Source organism: Denticeps clupeoides, chromosome 13 (genome assembly GCF_900700375.1).
Source record: "Denticeps clupeoides chromosome 13, fDenClu1.1, whole genome shotgun sequence".
Classification (NCBI taxonomy): Eukaryota; Metazoa; Chordata; class Actinopteri; order Clupeiformes; family Denticipitidae; genus Denticeps; species Denticeps clupeoides.
In genome coordinates, this window is record NC_041719.1 from 18,774,992 (window position 1) to 18,795,052 (window position 20,061).

Below are 20,061 nucleotides of genomic sequence, written 5' to 3' on the forward strand. Positions count from 1 at the left end.
CGGATGAACTACTACATTCAGTGCAAGTAATACTGTTCCAAATTTCTGACGATGTTGGCAGAACTTCCAAATCCATCTGCACTCATAGATGTCTGGATACATGCATAACTTGCAGCCTATATGAGTAAATGCCTGGCTGCTAGGTTTAATTAACATACAGTATTTGTACTGTGTTATAAGTAGATTCAGCAACTCAAGTTACCAGTTGTTAGTTCAGATGAGTTATTAATGAACCAACAGGATTTGGTTGGGTAGATGGCGCTGTTTCACAGCTTCATTTTCCTCAGCGCCGTAACCATGGAGACGAGTGCAGGCTCTGCTTCTAGCTCAAATGGACACTTGGCCCGCCGTCTGATGCATTAAAACCCCCTTAACCAGCGCGCGATTTGGTTTCCGATTGACGGATTACTGTCACGGACACCGCGGCAGGTTTATCGCGGGCGCGGGGAGGACTGCTACATGCTAGCGAGCTAGCAGCCTGCTGCGTGGAGACATGGAGAGGACTGTGGAGGAGATCTCTGCCTCCCTTGTGAGGGAGTATCTTAGCCGGAAGGTGAGTAACACGAACATTGCTTTAGCTGACCCAGTCCCATGCGCGTTTGCCTGAAGGATAGATGTGTTGTATCGTTCTTTTCAGTTGCTTGTGGCAACTTGGATCAGTTCTGGTAAACTAGCGTTCAACTATATACGAGTTATTTTGCGTCTTTCTTAGGGCCTGAAGAGAACCATTTCATGCATGGATGAAGAACTGCCTCGGACAAACTCCAGCATCAATAACCGGTCGGATCTGTGCCGACTTCTTCGCCTTGAGAGTCTCTATAAAAAGAACAAGGTACTGGAATAGAGAATTTCGTTAGGCCAGAATAGACCAACTAATGTAAAGGTACGTCACGGCCGTGTTGTATTCTGGGACGGTGGCGCCATATTGTGAGGGTCTTTTGCTGCACCTCCTTAATGTAATGTATGATAGAAAAAAAAATCTCTATAACTTTACATCCCAAGACAATAGTGCAAAAAATTGATTTGCAGTTGCTGGGTGAAAGATCTGCTTATTCACAAACTAATAAACTATGAGAGTACAATAGTACACCTTCACTCATTTTGGTCCAATTTAAACTCCAGTGTGCATTCCGTTGACTATGATATTCATCATATTCTTCCTATATTAACTGCAGATGCAACATAGATGGATGCTGAAACAACTGTAATTTAGTAACTTGCTTTCAAATGTGACTTATGGAGTTGAGAGTTCTTTTGAATTATGTTCATATTTCATAGGCTCAGGACTGTCCCTTTAAAACACTGCTGGAAATCATTGTGAAGCACCACACGGAAGACGTTGAGTTGTCCAGAAGTCACAGTACTGACTTTCAGAACTCTCCAGTTGGGCACAACTTGCCAAAAAATGACAGTGGGCCTGGATTAGGCGAGAGCTCTGGAAATTGTGCCCTGTCAAGAGCTGTCATGACAAGGTATTCCAGTTTGATACATAGTGGGGCCTATTTTCTTGTTTGCTAGTGTAAGGTATTAACATAACTAGCCAGTGGGTCTTTCTATGTATCTGAATTTTGAAGAGAGTCTGATGTAAATTTTTGATGGTGTGTAGAAGTATCTTTAATGATTTTAAAATGGAAGGGGCCCAATGATTGACAGCTCGCTACTTCCTCATTCTGATTGATTATGCAAAGCCCAAACATGCCTTACCTTACAGTCCCACATTTAGCACACAGAACTCTACGTTGCACCAAGTAATTGATTCTTAAGAACAACGTTCACTTGGATTGATTATCTTTTTCAGGTTGTCTGCAACATCATCACAGATGTTGCCGCTCTCTCAAGGGGCTGATCCTGACTCAAATAAGGAAGAAAATACCCTGAAGGGTCCTGGTCTTCCTACCGAGCGTGGACAGCAGGGTCAATCCCTCCCTAATAACACTACAAGGATTCTTACCCGGACAGGACTTTCTGGTGACACTCGGAGTTCCATCATTGAGAGCCAGAACAATAGAGCTGCTCGGGTTAGACGAGGCATGATGGCTGGCCCAACTTCCACTTTATCGTTGGTAGGTTTTTCCAATTTGTTTCATGGCTGTATGTGCTGTTGTGTTGAATTCCATCTATGGTCACTGACTCTTTAATACCTAGAAGTAAAACAACTGAAAGTTCAGTGTGAACCTACTGAATGCAGACGTTTGTTTTTTTCCCCCCAGGAAGCTAGTAAAAAACGAGGAACTCGACGGGCTGTTCGAGTAAGGGATGAAGCTGAGTCTAACATGAATGTCCAGAGTGCCAGCGAGTCTGCCAGTCTCTTAAAGAGACTAACTACTCCAGCATCTGAGGCAGGAGGGAAACCTTCTTCTCATGACCAGCTTGAAGTGAAGGGAGCCAGTGCATTTGAAAATGTCCACATGGTTAAGAATCAGGCATACAAGTAATTTAAATCTACACAGATTAAAATAATCTTAATCCCCTCCATTCCCTTCTGTTAATTTTTTTTAGAAAGAGTGATTTATCGTTGTGGTTGTAATGAAAGGGATGACATTCTTGATCAAGTGGCTTCATTTATCTTTCTCAGGAACAAATTGGAATCAAGTCACGTTGCTGATGAAAATAATATGTCATCAATGACACTTGGTAGGTCTTGGAAGACTGCTCTGTAAACCCTTATCTCCATTTGTAATTCCAATTCAGTAATAATTCTCTTAACAGTGTTCTTTTTCTATTATTAAGATTTGATACCATGTCTCTTCTCAGTAAATAAGTTCTGATTAGCTAGTGGCTATACTACAATACCATATAAGTTTCCAGTCTAATTGAACTGTCTTTTGGTATTAACACATTAACTATAATATATAGAAATCTGTTTACCTATATTAACTTATAGAATGGGTAGCAATATTTCAATAACATTAATGAAGTACTGATGGAGGAGGAGAGTAAAAACCAGCAGTTTATTATGTTTTGGTGGAGGCAATCATAATGCTACAGTGACTTATTTAAAGATCCATTTGAAGTTTTTTTTTCTCTTTGTTTTATGTCATTGTGTAATGTTCTTGTGTTCCTCTCCAGACGACGTAGACGAGGGAGATGAGATATATTCTTCTTCCAGCCCAGCTATCAATCACCATGTGCCTCAGTATAACTTTGATGCACGGCCGATAGACCTTCAGACGGCCACTGTAAGTGTACTGTTACTTAAAGCCTGGAGCAGTGATTTGTTTGATTCTGTGTGTTCATGCTGGTCCACTTTTCATGTTTTATTTCAGGCTGTAAAAGAGGTCATATTTGGCTCCCCATTGAGCTGCTTCAGTGAAGAATGGAAGTGTCAGAATTTTAGTTTCTCTGATGAACCAGATCTAAGATATGGCATAGTTCAGAAGAAGGTATGACTTTTTCATATCCAATGGAGGTCTTCCAAGCAAGAGTCGGATGTTTTATAAATTGCAGTGATTCTCCTGCCAAATAACGAATGTATGTTGATGACACAAAGACTACTTTTTCTTATACATTTCAGTATAATACATTTTAATGCTTAACACACCTATATTCGATTTGGTTGGTGAAGGTGGAAGACGGAAGGATTACAGATTTATTATAAAGTTGTTAGTCCGACAACTCTTATTCTAATGCTGTAATGCGTTTCCAGTTATTGAGAAAAGGATGTCTTGGCTCTACAGGGTGGCCCATGTGGAGTTCTGGCTGCTGTGCAGGCCTGTGTTCTGCAGAAACTGCTGTTTGAGGGCACAGGAAGTGACTCAGCACTGCAGTATGTACCACCTACATCCTGCATGAGTATACTCTGGACGTTTAAACGTCAGTTATCAATACAGAACAGTGTGCACATCAGTACATTTAGTTCCCTCAAGTCATTCCACTGATGTCAGTCAGAATAATTGAATATCCTCATGACTTTGAATTTGATTTCTCAAAAGGAAATTACAGCCTTCAGACACACAGAGGACCAAATGCCTTGCTCTGGCCCTTGCAGAAATCCTATGGAGAGCTGGAGATAGAAGAAGAGCCACTGTGGCTCTGTGAGTGTGGCAATACATTTGTATTTAAAAATGGGATGTAAATAAAAACAAACTAAATCATTATAAAGGTTTTCTTAGACAAAATTTTAATTGGTGATCATTTATTTTTTCAGAACCTCAAAAAGACATCACTTCATTCCAGTGGGACACTACAAGTCAGAGGGTATTTTGGAGATGGTAAGCACAAAGGCCTTCACCGGAAATGGAATGTGGAGTTGATGCCTGAATAAATGTTTGGATTAAAGTGATGTGCACTTACCTAATAGTCATACAAATTAGAGAGCTGACATCCATACAATATTTGCACAATTCATAGCTATTCATGGGAATCCTGAGCTACACTATGATTTAAGGACTACTATATCACTATACAATGACCGAGACAACATTTTTTTTCTTTAGATTACATGTGTCCATTTAAATAGCTTGGAAGAATTGAGGTTGCTGCTGGAGCAATCTTTACATCAGGTAAACTAATAAAATACTTCAGTATTTGAGTATTTTATTAATTAGGATTTTAACCATTCTTGAAATATTTGTTGTAGTTTCAATCAGGTCCCTTTGGGTGCATCTTTCTGACCATCTCAGCAATTTTGTCAAGGTCTATTGAAATGTAAGTGCTATGAAATGTGTCTGTTGCCTATAATTAAAATCCAATTGTTGTTCAATAGAGACTACATTTGTTACTTGAAGATGAATATATACAGTTGGGTTTTATTTGCCATTTAACAATCCTTCTACTCCATGTCTTTTTTTTTTCCATTAAGAAAAGAGTGACAAGATTGATGACTTGGTGAGGCAGTGACAGGTGTCTGCCAATTGTGATTGAATCCAGCCATTAATTTCATAAGAATTAAATGACCTGATTAACATAAATTAATTTAATTAACACAAATTTATTTCTTAAAGTCTTGTTATATGCTTACATTGAAACAGCTCATTCATCACAACCTAAAGCTGGTTAAGCAGTTAATATTACATAATTGTTTGCTTTAAAGGTTTGAAGGTTCCCTGTTATGAAAATGTAACATTAATACGAGTTCCCCTATCTTGCCAATGGTCCTGCAGTGGCTAAATATGGTCAATAGGTGTAAAGAGTGCTTTGGCCATTCTGCTTCATTGTTCAGACAGCAGCAGCTCAGATGGTCGGATCTGGAATTTCTCCGCTTATGTCGTCATAAGGGGAAAGGTTACCTCCTATTTCTTATGCTTTGCTAAAAAAGTAACTCATCCGACTGTCATTGTTTGTACATGTGCAAAGCATTGCAGTTGCACATTGATTGGATTTTAAATTTATTTCTGGAATAACATACAAATGGCAACAGGGCATGTTGATGGCATCATTTCCTCGAATGCCTGCGCACTTCTATTGGTCGCTCTCCTCCTTGTCCCGGCTCTGCCCTCCTCATTGCAATTTAAAGCTACAGACACTAAGACAGGGCATCCTGGGAAATCTCATTGTGTGACTGTCTAAAAGTGTCTGTTTTTCTGCACCAAGGCTGGATTTTTGGAAAGAGACTTCAGATACAGAATTAGGGGACCACTAAGTGCATTATAATTTTTTCATGCAGCCTTTATTAATTTTTTATGAGTTTAAGTGTTCACACTGTTCCATGATTTGTCCCTTTTTAAATGTTTTTTTTCAGGGTGCGAAAGGACATGGATGTTTACAACACCACCCTTATCGGAGCACATGGCTACTGCACACAGGTTTCGATTTCTTCTGATGTCTGTGAATGGCCATGTAAAGCCAAGTGCATGCATGTACGTGTTCTCTCCCATGTTTCTACCAGGAGCTGGTGAATCTGCTGCTGTGTGGCCGCGCTGTTTCCAATGTGTTTGATGATGGGATTGCACTTGACTCTGGGAACGGAAACTTCACCTTACTAAAAGGGATCCCAAGTCGCAGTGACATTGGATTGCTCTCTTTATATGAACATTACAACATCTGTAAGGTAGGATTAACATCCAAGGTTGGATTCCATGGCTACATCTGATATTTATTTATTCATATCAACAGTTTATATGTGAATAATAAAGCGTTCTGTGCAAATACAAATGCATGGATTGATTACATATTTGTGGTCAAAGGAAAAATAATCAAGTTGGTTGTCTGTAGGGGATTGGTGAATGATGAATGATGCATTTCAACGGATTGGTTTTGCATAAAATGAGTTGCAGTTGACTTTCTTTGCAGAATTTGACCAACCTGTCTGAATGAATCTTCTCACTAGAAAGTAAATGATTCAGTGGAATTGCTCATGCCAGTTTACTGAGCGCTCACTTTTCTGTCGTGAAATCATGAAGTTTTTTTTTTTTATTTCAGTCTTCGTTTGTTCAATTCATAGAGGACAGAACAAATTAAAAAAGTTAATTTATTTCCTGCCTGAATGTACTTAGTGGCTAATGAACAAAAGTTTTTATCAACACATTAAAATTGCCACAGCTAACTGGTCATGAGCTGGTTTTCTTTTGTCTTATTACAGATTCTAAATGACATTGAACAGCACAGACTCTTGGAGATTGATTGACCAACATTCTTTATCGAATAATTAGACTAATATTTTATATTGTAATTTGCATTTTAAAAGTTGGTCAGTTTGTTATGAAAAACACAATTAGGCATTCTGTAGAATTCTGCATGTCAAATCAAATTTCTTCATTAAAATGGAGCTACTGTGTGGCCTTACATAGTTTGAATATGCATGTTTTCGTAGCAGACTCTTTAATCTCATGCTCCTGCAGGCAATAAATTCAATACAGCCAGACACGTTTCAAGAGTTTTCACTCCAGCTGTTCACTTCTGTTTAATCACAGTCTGAATCTGTAGCCAACAGCACTTTCATTGCCAAAACACTTGACATGTTATGCAAGTGTGTTGGATGCTGCATTCAGGATTGCCAAATTCACTAGGTCGACAGCCACAATTCTTTAATAATCTGCATGTTTGTTTCGGAAGTGGGCATGGTTCTGAGATAACTGACTGAAATTTTCACTAATGGCACCATCAATTTTTTTTTATGAAGACATTGCAGCAGTTAAATAATTCTGTGAGTTTTGTGTCAGGTTTGTATGTGTTGGTGATTATTTTGGTCTAAAATCATGTAAATGCCTGTGCTTCTTTGTGGGTATACATCATCCAGAATGAGGATGTAGGGCCCATAGCTAGATTCTGCTCATCATGGTTTTGTAAATGTCTATTAAAATAGGGCTCTATGATAATATGATAATTCTAAGCATTAAACATTCATATGAAACTTCTCTTGTAAGAATGAAGGCATTTCCTGACAGAAATATGCTTTAGGTAAGACATAAAAAAATCTGTGGTGGTCTGTCACCACAGTCCCCACATTGTCCCCAGTGTCCCTGGATGAGTAACAGGAATAAATGGTTGAGGATATTAAGTGAGAGAGTGAGTGAATTAGTAGGAATGAAATGGATCTTAATTTAATTATTATTTTTGTTTTGTTTATGTAGTTCACAATCTGACAAGTATATACTTATTTTGTCAGGTTGGGGATCACTTAAAAAGTCCCATATTCCCGATCTGGGTGGTGTGCAGTGAGAGCCATTTTAGTGTTCTGTTTTCGTGCAACAAAGACCTGACCTCAAGCCATTGTAAGGAATGCACCTTTGACCTTTATTACTATGATGGCCTGGCCAACCAACAAGAACAAATCCGCTTGACCATCTGTAAGTCTGGATTTCATTTACTTTTCATAGCACCAGCATCTGAGCAACAAAGGTTAAAAATGTGAAAATTTACTGATCACCAGGCATCCCTGAGGTGGCTGAGAGTTGCCAAGACTCGGAGAATGATCTTGTTCCTCCTCTTGAGCATTGCATCCGAACAAGGTGAGAAAAACTCATACCAGTGTTTTGTAAGGTCATTGTATGTTTACAACATATATTTAATGTAAAGTAGTACATAGCAAATAGATTCTTTTTTTTCCCTTATAGATGGAGAAATGCCGTGGTTAACTGGAATGAGAATGAACCTATTCTTTAATTAAATTTCAATCTGTACCCACTATATGCATAAATATGGGCTGCTTTGAAGGAAAATCTTACGGCAGATAACAGCTCTAAAATCTGGTGACCTTATGACTGAGTTGAAATGTTTGTAGTTTGTATAAAATAAACTTGTGACATAGAAGATGTTTGTTTTCATGAAATATTTCTTTATATAAGAAACGCATGGTGGAGCGATGGTTGGCGACAGGTCCAAGGAATTGTAATCGAATCCCGGCTCCGGCTTTATTTGTAAGGAGTTTGAATGCTCCCCACATGTTAACGTAGGTTTTCTCTAGGTTCTTTATTTTCCTCCTGCCATCCAAAGGAATAAATCCCAAAACTTGCAGAATGTTAATGTCTATGCATTAATAATGTTTTGAGGATTTCTTAAAATGTTGTTTAAAGTGTTACATGGTACATTTCTTCTGATTATACCTTCAATTTCTCTACATACCATAACTATTCAAGTCCAACAAGGGTGAATGTTTTAGAGGTGCTATGATGCATGAGGTGTTCACCAATGTAAACCAATCCAGGGTTTTGGGCCAAATGTTTAGACTGCACAAAAGATAATTCTCCCTCTCAGTGGTAGCACATTGTAATTAAATGTATGTATGTAATGTTTGAATGTATGATTTTAAATTAATCTGAATGTAGTAGGGAGTCCAGGCTCCAGACTGAAGTATTTAATAGTTCAATAGCTACTCAATCAATTTCATTAACAACTTAATCCTCAATAGGCCATCTGAGGACATTGGACACAGGGGCAGGGACCCACCCTGGGCCGCTAGACACCCATGGAGCTCACACTCATTCCCTCCCACAATGTGGAGGAAACCTGCTAACATGTATTAACCCATGACCCAAGAAGATAAAGTTTGGTCTTTGGAAGTATTCAAAATCTCCAGAAAGTGTTGTGCTTTACCCAGTAAGGTTCCCTGGGTAGGTTACATACACCATTGGGCATGATTATTTTGGGCTTTTGATTAATTCTTTCAGGACTGAAATTTGTGTATATTTGGTGCACCGGTTTGAATGAATTCAGAATTTTCTAAGACCAAAACTAGTTCAAAACTCCACTATAATTTAAATAAATGGCACTGAGGGTTTCACAATGTTTTGCAACCCAACAATATCTATTAAATTCTCATTAGAGATCATGATTGATTGCATTAGCTTCTCTTTGTGCATGATATAAGAGCCCAGTGAGGATCACCTCAAACCTACAGCTAGGTATTTGAATCTTGGACACAACTGGGTGTTTCAACAGGACAATGATAGCAAACACATCCAAACTCATTGTGGGATGGACATAGCAGGACAACATTAAACTTTTGGAATGGCTTTCCCAAAGCCCCAGCCTCAACTCTATTATGGACTGTGTTTAAAACCTGGGTCCATGCGAGATAATGAGCGCATTTAATTTAATTCTGTAAGTTTTACCCAGAAGAGGGGTGAAATAACCAGCCAGAATTACGCCAGAAGCATGATTGCTTCCAAAAGGACTAACTTGTTGAAGGACATGCAACCATTTAATAGTTGGGTTTACAGTACAGGCCACACTCCACATGTGTTCCTTCATAGTTTTGATGCCTTCAGTGAGAATCTACCAATGTAAATGGTCATGAAAATAAAGAAAAAACATCAAATGAGAAGGTGTGTCCAAACGTTTGGCCCGTACTGTATGTTGGGTACAGGACATCTACAGGACTTTTAAAATCATAATCCATGTTCATTCACTTTTAATTGTGCAAGTGTTTAGCATCAAAATGAAACCATAAAACATTCTACTCTTTCAATTTAACATGAGCAGCATGTATTGCTCATTAGAATCAAGCTTAACTACACGTCCTGCCAAAAAAAGGTACCACCTTGATTTAAATTAGCAAAAAAAATACTCTGTTAATTACTCTAGTGATTAATGTTTCTGATGCAGCAAACACCTTCTTATTTCATAAACATGGGACGACCTCCCTGGTCTTGTAAAAGATGTCTCTCAGTTTCAGAAGGGTCAAATGATTGGCAAGCATTAAGCAAGTATATCGTCTCAGGAGATCACTGAATTTTATAAAAACCTGGAAGGACACAGAGATCCATTACCGTAGTGGAAAAAATGTGGTTATGGAGTGTGTGAAGTAAAGCTGTACAAAGTGGTCTACTGAACTCACAGCAGTGTTTACAAGTGAAAGTAAAATCATTTCCACATGCACTATGCCATGAGATCTTAGAGGACTGAAAAAACAGCTGTGTTGCAGCTAGAATGCCACGTGTTGTTGGGGTTGGTCATAAAACGTTTTCGAGGAAGCACAAGATTGGACTCTAGGGCAATGGGAAATAAAATGTGGTCTGATGAGTCCCTGTTCCAGAGTGATGGGTAAGAAGGAAAGTTCATGAAGGGCATGAGGCATTGTGCCTCATATACACACTCCACATTTAGCTTTGATTTTTCAATAGACTTATGGACATCACCTCACCTCTACAAAGTGGGGCTGAAAGCAATTTGTACAGCTCAAAAGAAACTGTTTTATTTTCAGCCTGTTTGATGCACCATTCATGCATAATGCATTTTTTTTCCGTTAATCTAAACTATAATTTCATTAGCACTTCTAATTAGGGGACATGTTTTGGCCAACATATCGTGCAAGGGTTTTGTACATAATGATAATATCTACCATATGTTTGGGTTCCTAACTGAACCATAGTAAAAGTTGTTTGGTTCTCGGGTGAGAATGCCTGGCTCGGGGCAGCTCATCATAGCTTGCAAATGTCAGTAATGTTTAACCACAGTGTCGCAGGTGGCTTGTTGTAAACTTGTGTAAAGTGAGTTCTGTGTCCTGTGGAGGCAGCTCTGCCCCAAGATGCTGGATTAAAGATAAAAGAGCTGAGGCTTTTTTTACTTATTGTACATGACTAATTTTATGACTGCATAAAATTAGCAATAGTTTTCAACGTGTTTTAAAATGTGCTCCAAGGAAGTGCTAATGCCTGTTTTTTGTCCATCTTGGGGTCTAGTAAATACTTTAAACTTTACTACGTTTCCATTCTTTTGACTTGTAAAAATCTCATGATTTTAATTAGTGTTTAGTGTGTTTGTCTTCAAGGCCATAGCCAGGATTTTTTAAATACTGGGGAAAATAATGGCCAACTAACAAGGTTAACGCACAGGATTTCATGAAAAAATTATACAAAACTTAATTTAAAAATACAAAGAACATGACCATTGTGTCCTCAATAAGCAGACTCTTCTGAAGGAGTGGGGTAAAGGCACTGGGAAAACCATTAGACTTCTTGTGAAAGAGACGATCGGCTTGCATTTAAAGATGAATCATGCCTGGTTCGGATTGAGGGCTCGCAGCGTTGGCCAATTTGAAAATGTGAGGCACCTCACTAGCATTAACCTGGTGGTGTGACATGGGATTTCGGCTGAAGCAGAAAAGCAGAGAATTTCAAAATTTCCATAGATTTTTAGCCTATTCAAGATGCTCATGAAATCTTGTGTGGTTATTTATTCAATAATAGTCTTTTTTTTTGGTGTTGTAATAGCCTAGATCGGGGTGGGCAAACCTTTTAACTCAAGTGCCACATTGACTTTTAAAATCTGTAAAAAGTGGTTGTGCTGTACTCCACCTACCAGTTTATTTAAATCAAAATTTATATTGTGATTTGATTTGGGCAATTCTGGCCAGATGTGGCCCACAGGTCATAGTTTGCAAAACTCTGACCTAGTGGGAAACACACCCACCTATGTATCAGCATACCACAAAACCACAGGTTCAAACCCCACTTACTACCATTGTGTCCCTAAGAAAGACACTTAACCCTGAGTAGGTGTCAGTCTCCAGGGCAGTCTCCAAGGCAGTCTGGTTATGAATGATGAATACAAATGTTTCACAATAAATTTGTAATTTTTTAACCTCTTAAAAGTTTCCAAATAAAATACATTTTGAAATAGCATCCTGACGGGAAACATCTCAACCTGGTTCGGTAACAGCACCTTGCAGGACAGGCGAGCCCTACAGAGAGTGGTTCGATCAGTACCAAGCTCCCTGACCTTCAATCATTCTAAACCAAGCGGTGCTGGACCAGGGTCAGGAAGATAGTGAAGGACCTCAGCATCCCCAACAATGGACTCTTCTCTCTACTGCGATCAGGGAAGCGCTTTCGCTCCCTGAAGTCTGACACGGAGAGAATGAGGAGGAGCTTCTTCCCACAGGCTATCCGAGCTCTCAGCAACAACAACACTACATAGAACTCCAACACACTCCAGCACATTCACTCTCAATCACTTCTGGACTCAATTCCCTTAGAAATCCTTGCACAAACTTTTAATTTAATTTTTAACTCTTTTTACCTTGCACATTTACCTCGTTATACTTTGTCACGTTTTACTTTGACTCCACCTATTTGCACACCTTCACCCTACCTGTTACACATATTTTATGTTTTAGGTTAAAGACATAAAAGTGTAATATTTGGTTATGTTTGCAATATTTGCATATTGATTCATTGTATACTTGCAATATTTTCAGTAATCTGGTCTGTAGCAGTCACTAAAAGCATTTCACTGCAGATCATACCATGTATGACTGTGTATGTGAAAAAATAAAATTTGAATTTGATTTGGATTTTCAACCAAATATGTGTACAAAAGAATATGTACATTTACATTTGTGCCATTTATCAGACGTCCTTATCCAGAGAAACTTACAGGGGCAGTCGTAGGCCTAGCGGCTAAGGAAACAGACCTGTAATCACAAGGTTGCTGATTGAAATCCCTAAGCGATGGGATGGGTGATGGGATAAAAGCTGAGGACACATTTTGTTGTGTCACCGTGTGCTGTGCTGCAGGGTTTCACAATGAAAATCACTTCACTTTCACATTCCGCAGTTACAGGGACAGTCCCCCAGGGTTAAGTGTCAGGGTTATGTGTCTTGCTCATGGACACAATAGTATTAAGTGAAGTTTGAACCTTGGTCTTCCCCATTACCACCCCATTACCTTATGTATCGACTGTTAATTTAATTATTTTGAGTTGAAAATATTTTGGTTATTATCTTTATTTGTCAATGTCAAGCCTGGGTCTTTGTGGCGTGAATCACACACACACTGTCTTCATTGGAATTGTTTCTTTGAACATATCCACTTGGTCCTAATCAAAAGAAAATCCACTTGGTTTTCAAGCCGTTTTTGTAAGAACTGTAAAAGAGCTGAGTGACTGTGACAAGTGTTTGCATGGTCACCGCACTGTGGTCACTCTGACTCGAATGCAGGGTTATCCTTGAGGAATAACCCACTGCAGCATCCCTGAGTATTTTTTAAAATTCTTCTTGCTACAGGATATTAATTGAGAACACACTGATCTGGAAAGGTCAAGAGACAATCCAGGGAACCAGAGAGGAAATGCTACTCCTGAGGCCAGCATCTTTGATCGTCATCAGTACTAGGTTTTTTTGTTTGTTATGGTGGTATCTGCTGTGGTAAAAGTGTTATTCTATCAAGACAAGCCCAGCAGAAGACTTGCCTTCAGACTGATGCAGAGTTATCATATTCAAATCCCCTCATTTTATAAAGGCCATCTGGTGTTGTATTAGTGCCCCAATAATTGAACAATTTCCACCCACACGTTAGATATGAACACAAACTGGAACCAAGACCTTCTGTTTCATCCTGTCTATCTGAAGGAATGGTCCAGCATTATCTCTAATTCCAAGTAAAGTTCCCACAAAGTGGTGGTTTTCTGAAACTTGTAGTCATAGGAGAGTTTTCAGATCAGATATTTAATGCCTAAATAATATAGACATCTGTGCAGTTTTGACTCAAATCCTGAGTGGACCCTCCCCCATGTTTTAAGGTTGTAGATACGGAGTCTCGGTGTCACTGCCATTCATGTCAGAAACAGCGAGAGCAGAGAGATTCTTAATTCTTACTGCACGCTCGGTGGGTGCTTATAATACGAGAAGAGGTGGAAAGCAAGCCCCTGGCAGCACACCGAGGATCAAAGTGAGAGCAGCTGGCTCCGCGCCAGAGAGATCGCTCGTCTTCATTCGCCTGAGAGGAATGCCATCACGTCAACTGCGTGGCTGGCAAATGATCACCCATCAGCCGTGAAAATGCAGCAGGCCACTGCCATGCGGCTTTAAGTGGAATATGTTAACCGGAGAGTCAGAGAGTTCATTCACTTTTCATCCAACACAGGGCCTGTGGCTCCTTGAGAAGTTCGCTGGAGCGTTGTACATAGCTTCCCTTTGGGCTTTTTTTCTAAACGATTTTATGTTAAATTGTGTCTGTTTTTCATTCATGATTTCCTCCTTTTAGTTACATTGTCAAGTGTTTCACTTCATTTTTGACATTTTCTTGCCAGGAACTATTAGGATGAATAAATCATGAGACTTCATGTGTGGGCTTTAAAGATGCAAAATATAAATATAGAATTGGCTATAAATAAGTGTGATTTGTTCATATTTGCTCTGCAGGACCATCAAACAGGATTATGATGTTTACTTGTGCTTCCTTCGGGCCATATGATTAAACATTTCACTGCGAACTTAACACCATATTTTTATAAAACGACCACACTAATTTCATAATTTTTTTTAATAAGAGGAATGGAGTGAACACACCACCTCAGTGGTCTAATACTGCTGCTGTATATATTCAATTTAATTTTAGTAATTTAATTAATATCTTAAACTCATTGCACATTGCACAGATGTGTAATGGACACCACATCACCAACACGCAGTGCCCATTTTAAAGCCAGTACGCTTGACATCTATGAGCTGGACAATTAATATAGCCAATTCAATTGAAATTTAAGTTTCTTGGCACCATCAACCCTGTAGCCTGGGGGGGAAAACTTTTCATACCTTAATTTCTTTTCATACCTTACTTTAGTTTATAGTATATTTAGTTATATAACTGGACTCCTGTGGACGCACAATTGGTTGTTAACTAAAAGGTTGGTGGTTCAAGTCCACACAGGGCACAGAAATGTCTTTGTGGGGCAGTGGTGGCCTAGCGGTTAAGGAAGCGGCCCCGTAATCAGAAGGTTGCTGGTTCAAATTCTGAGGTGGCAATGAGCAAAAGCACTGTCCCCACACACTGCTCCCTGGGCACCTATCATGGCTGCCCACTGTGTTCAAAAGCAGAGGACACATTTTGTGATGTCACTGTGTGCTGTGCTGCAGTGTTTCACCATGACAATCAGTTTACATTCACTTTCAACATCCCAATAATGAGACTAAGATGTTTTTAATCACGACTTGGGGTTTGCTGGTCATGTCTAAAGGTCTAGGTTGACACAGAGAGGAGACCTAATCAGCATCGGAGGAGGGACAGTGGAGGTAGTCCCTACAGTGATGCATGGTGGTGGCAGCATCATGCTGTGGGGATGTTTTTCAGCTGCAAGAAATGGGAGACTAGTCAAGGTAGAGGGAAAGATGACTGCAGCAATGTACGGAGACATCCTGGATGAAAACCTACTCTAGAGCACCCTAGAACTCAGACTGGGGCAATGCTTCATCTTCAATGTCTGTGAAGATTCTCATTTCTAGGTGAAATTGTCTGAAAGTTGAGTCATGGCAACTGGAATTTCTTTCTTTAAGGTAGAGACGTTTCATTCTGCATCCTCAGAACTTTGTCAATCTGAGGGAAGTTGGCTTGTGATCACAAATTTGACCTCCAGGATGGTTTCACCTCACTCCCGCCTTGAATAGGCTCATTAAGTGTAACAAAAGCAGGGGAGGGTGTGGATAGATGTGAAAGCCCCACCCTGAAGCTTCTCCTGCCCCCATTAAGTGGGTCCTTAAGTGTGGCCAACCTAGGGGACGTGTGAATTGGGCCTGATTTTCCTGGGGATGAATGAAAGAGCCGCATTATAGGTTGAAGATAAGATTATATCTGAGGCCTCCTCCTCTGTTGAGTGAGGGGTTGTTGATTTGCAAATCACTCCTCTCTCAAACCACCTATCTCAAAAAAACATTTTTGTTCAAAAATGAGTGTCCTTTGTCCTTCAGATGAATGTACACCACTGATTCTGACCCTGAGGTGTTGCTCCTTCTCCTTCTGCTCATCTTCAACTTTTCAACTATACAGCCAACAGCCAAGACATCAAAGGAGTGGCTTCAGGACAACTGACAACTCAATTTCAACTGATGTAAAATGTCCTTGAGTGGCCAAGCCAGAATCCAGACTTGAAACCGATTGAACATCTCTGGAGAGATTTTCAAATATCTGTGCACCAATGCTTCCCATCTAACCTGATGGAGCTTGAGAGGTGCAGCAAAGAGGAATGGGCCAAACTGGCCAAGGATAAGTGTGCCAAGCTTGTGGCATCATATTCAAAAAGACTTCAGGCTGTAATTGCTGCTAAAGGTGCATCGACAAAGTAAATAATTTGCCAAAACCTCAAGTAAACATTTTTTATATTCTGTTGGTTGTTGTGTGTAGAGAAAATTTTGCAATAAGGCTGTAACAAAAGCACAATGGCTACGTTTGCACCATCATTCAATAGTTTAAGTTATCAAGCTTTTTTGTTGCACTCATCCTAGTGTGATAAGAGCTGTAGCTGCTGACCAGTGTGGCCACTGGCCAGCTGCTTCGTCCTTTTTAACAGCAAACTTTGGACAGTAATAAAGAGCTAAGCAAACACACTCAGGCATTGATATGAGTGGAAGAGGAATGACCTGACTTTGTGTGTATTTATCAAAGGGCAGCTTTTGTGGTAACTGGAGGATTCTCCACTTGAGAATAATTGTATTAGTGCCCTCCCACATAACGTCCCTAGTGCCTCCTATGTCTCTTCTCGTAATCTTAGCTGTTTGTCTCCTTGATAAGTGATATCCTCTGCAGATTAAGATCGAGTTTCCCCACCCACCCACTCGGAAAAGCCAGGCCCCTTGCGAGCCCCCCTTTATTTATAGCCGTGTAATCACTTCAGAGCAATCACACAGGGCCACTTCTCAGCATTTTGTCTCCTTAATTGCTCTGGGCAAGAACTGCTCCAGTCACTCATGCATCGTGCAAGAAGTTATCATGATTAGTCTGGAGCTTTAATGACGGTGACACTAATAAGTGGGAACGGAAACCAAACTGTTTATAAATCCCTTATAAGACTTGATTCTCAGATTTTTTATTATTGTAATAATTTGTTTTATTTCCTTTTTGTTTATTTTACCTTTTAATGTTTTTCTTCAGTTAATTGTTTTTTGATGGAAATATTTAACACTAGTAAAGTATAAATCAATCGTAGTGCAAGTGGTTTCTGATGGACATATTGAAAATAAAAACTGACAGCTGAGATCAGTCACAATATTAGAAAATAATATTATTATTACTTTCAAAATATGCATAATGGAGTGTGATTTTCTAGATGCACATAAGGTTATATAAGCTATGCACCAAAACCCACAAAATCCACAAATAGTCTGCATTGACCTCTGTACAAAAAGCTCCATAGGTGGTCAATTGTATTTTTTGTATGTATGTATGTATAAGTGTGTATTCCATGTGTCTGTGTGCGTATGTGTTTGTATGTTATCTATATAACTGCTGAATACCTAAATTTCCTTTGGGATAAATAAAGTATCTCTATCAAATGTATTTGTTATCTGAGCGCAAATATAATTTGGTGGATCAATCATTGCCTGGTCTCTGCACAAAATGTAAAAAAGGGTTCCACACATGATATGTATCATCACATTTGTGGTGCTTTGGCAATAAGTTCCAAATTATGAGGATTACTGTTATATATTTTAGGTCATTTACAGTTAAGAATCACCATCTTTAGAATGGCATTCACTTTGTTTTTTTCATTCTACATTCCACGGTTTTTACAATCTATACCTATAGCGTCATATGTTTTCCCTTGCTGGAAGTCACAAATCAGCCAGACAGTATGCTATACTGCTATAGTGTTTCCAGAGTGAGTCAGTGGGAGAGAAAAAATGTAAACTTCTCATGACAGCTTCAGAACATTAAAGTTCCTGTTTAAATATACAACTGCATTCTGATAATTCTGTGACACGTCTATACCATTCCACTTGGCATGAAGTGTGAACAGGTTTTGTAAGTGGTACTGTCAGCAGCAAGCCAGGGGTGAAACCAGAGAGCCTTTGTGCAATGTGGATTGTGGCCTTCCAAAGCAAAAGACCGTCAGATCAAAGAGCCAAGGGGTGGTCCAAAATAAATAAAAAAATCATAAGAACTATTTTGCTGTTGTGATGACATGTAAAAGCATTATGGACACTTTATTAAAACTGTTTAAAAATGCATAGCCAGACATGTATTCCAACAATTCAAAAGCACATCAAACTAAAAAAAAAAATACTTTAATGTTCTTTCATAAGTGAAGTCAAAAATACACACTATTTAAAAATATTTAGATGACAGATACAGATATTTATATGACTATATGCATGTATTTAAATTTTTTTTTTTTCAAGTAAGTGAGTGTCATTGTGATACACTGCAACAGCACATTGTGACACAACAAAATATGTCCTCTGCTTTTAACCATCACCCTTGGTGAGCAGTGGGCAGCCATGACAGGTGTGCAGTGTGGGGACGGTGACAACTTGGCAGTTTGGGATTCAAACCAGCAACCTTCCAATTACGGGTCCACTTCCTTAAATGCTACGCCATCCACTGCCCCAAAAAAAACCATAGTACTATATCCATGTGTGTGTTTTTTTTTTTTTTTTCAGGCATCAGAGGTTATTGTGTGGTTTGTATTACGCTAACTGGGGAGGTTTTAGCCAATGGTTTTACCAACAGCAAAACTGGCATTTTAATGCATGTGAAAACTGTATTTTTCTTTCCATAATAAGTCGATGTCAGAGAGGACATGTTGAGCTGCTTCATGTTTGACAACTATACTCGAAAACTGAAGGATCTGGTTCCATGATTCTCTTGCGCCACGACTGGTTTATTTTCTTGATTGAAAGATTGGTGCAGCTGGTTCACATTAACATTAATGACGCGTGCAAGACTAGAAGAGACTGACCAATCAGAACACAGCGAGGAGTCCAGCTCTTAATTACAAATGCTGTCCCAAAGAATCATGAGAGACAAATTATTCTTCTGCTGATCCAAATCGCTTTGAGGAGCCTGCAGAGACACTGTGGCGTGAGAACGCATTGTGCTGTAAATTCTGGCAAAGTGGATGTTTGCTCAAGATCGAGTTAATCCAATGATATTCCTATGTGTGGGGGGCTCGCGCTGCATGTTTATATTTCTATCCAGATAGCAATTACCATTCCTCAACTCCGCCCTATACAATAATCACTCAACTGATCCAATGTTGAACTGATGTAAATGAGTTCAAAGTGGGAGCACATGCTTAAAAAAAATTGTGGCAGCAGAACAGCAACAAAGCCATTTTAGGGGCTTTCATCATGCCGCCTTTTTAGCAGTAAGAAAATATGAGGATTTTAATTTTTCAACATTGTTATAAACATCCTGGCCAAAGGGTTGCATGACTACAAATTAATGTTTTCTTCAGACTGATGTTCATTTGTTTGGTTAAAGATTCTGGAAGTCTACAATTTCCTTTTTGTCATGTTTGCTTTGTCTTAAATTCTCCTCGTATCCCTCAGGATTTTTTATTGTTTAAATTATAATGCAACATGAACTGTAAAGGTCTACATGCCACATATGTGAAAGATGGACATGAAACAATGTCATCGTAATTACGTTCACTCCTCATTATTCTGCTGGGGTTTATGAAATGCTCTGATCAAAAGCAGAAATAATTATCTGTGTTAATGTGTGCAAGTTATGGTCACAGAGAACTGAGTTGATTATAAAGAGTCCAAGCAAACTTGGCTTCAAAATTGCTATTTCGTTGTAATAATTATTTTAATAATTGTCTGACATTTGTAATGCAGCATCTAATGTAGGCAGGTGGACGGGGGGGTCAGTTTTGTAATATAGGACCTCAATAAGATTTCACAGTAATAATAATATTTAACAATGTCAAGGACACAGACAGTGATTATAAAACCCTGATTATAT

General features: G+C 39.1%; 2 protein-coding genes across 3 annotated transcripts in view; one reads left to right on the forward strand and one right to left on the reverse strand.

The window, feature by feature from the left end:
* The window catches only part of alkal1 (ALK and LTK ligand 1), a 46,570-nt gene that overhangs the window by 19,088 nt on the left and 7,421 nt on the right, over window positions 1-20,061 (reverse strand). The window contains exon 5 of one of the 2 annotated variants that reach the window (XM_029000006.1): window positions 1,956-2,141. The exons of the other annotated variant lie outside the window; for it this stretch is intronic. The gene's annotated coding sequence lies outside the window, so the exon portion shown is untranslated. Of the gene's footprint in view, window positions 1-1,955; window positions 2,142-20,061 lie in introns of those variants that run through there. 2 annotated transcript variants of the gene reach the window in all.
* mindy4 (MINDY lysine 48 deubiquitinase 4) lies at window positions 203-8,190 on the forward strand. The gene is made up of 18 exons (XM_028999969.1): window positions 203-553; window positions 713-832; window positions 1,279-1,472; window positions 1,799-2,063; window positions 2,211-2,431; window positions 2,576-2,634; window positions 3,070-3,179; window positions 3,267-3,383; window positions 3,678-3,766; window positions 3,933-4,034; window positions 4,148-4,211; window positions 4,437-4,502; window positions 4,580-4,647; window positions 5,681-5,744; window positions 5,828-5,989; window positions 7,547-7,727; window positions 7,811-7,889; window positions 7,995-8,190. Exons 1-18 carry the CDS (start codon window positions 494-496, stop codon window positions 8,041-8,043), a joined length of 2,070 nt encoding a protein of 689 aa, XP_028855802.1. The 5' UTR covers window positions 203-493; the 3' UTR covers window positions 8,044-8,190.

What these genes read in the sequence shown, in the direction of transcription:
- mindy4 (XM_028999969.1), top strand. Translation starts at nt 494, where the DNA reads ATGGAGAGGACTGTGGAGGAGATCTCTGCCTCCCTTGTGAGGGAGTAT. An exon ending in AACATTACAACATCTGTAAG is followed by an intron (nt 5,990 to 7,546) that starts GTAGGATTAACA and finishes TTATTTTGTCAG; the next exon opens with GTTGGGGATCACTTAAAAAG. An exon ending in GAGCATTGCATCCGAACAAG is followed by an intron (nt 7,890 to 7,994) that starts GTGAGAAAAACT and finishes TTTCCCTTATAG; the next exon opens with ATGGAGAAATGCCGTGGTTA.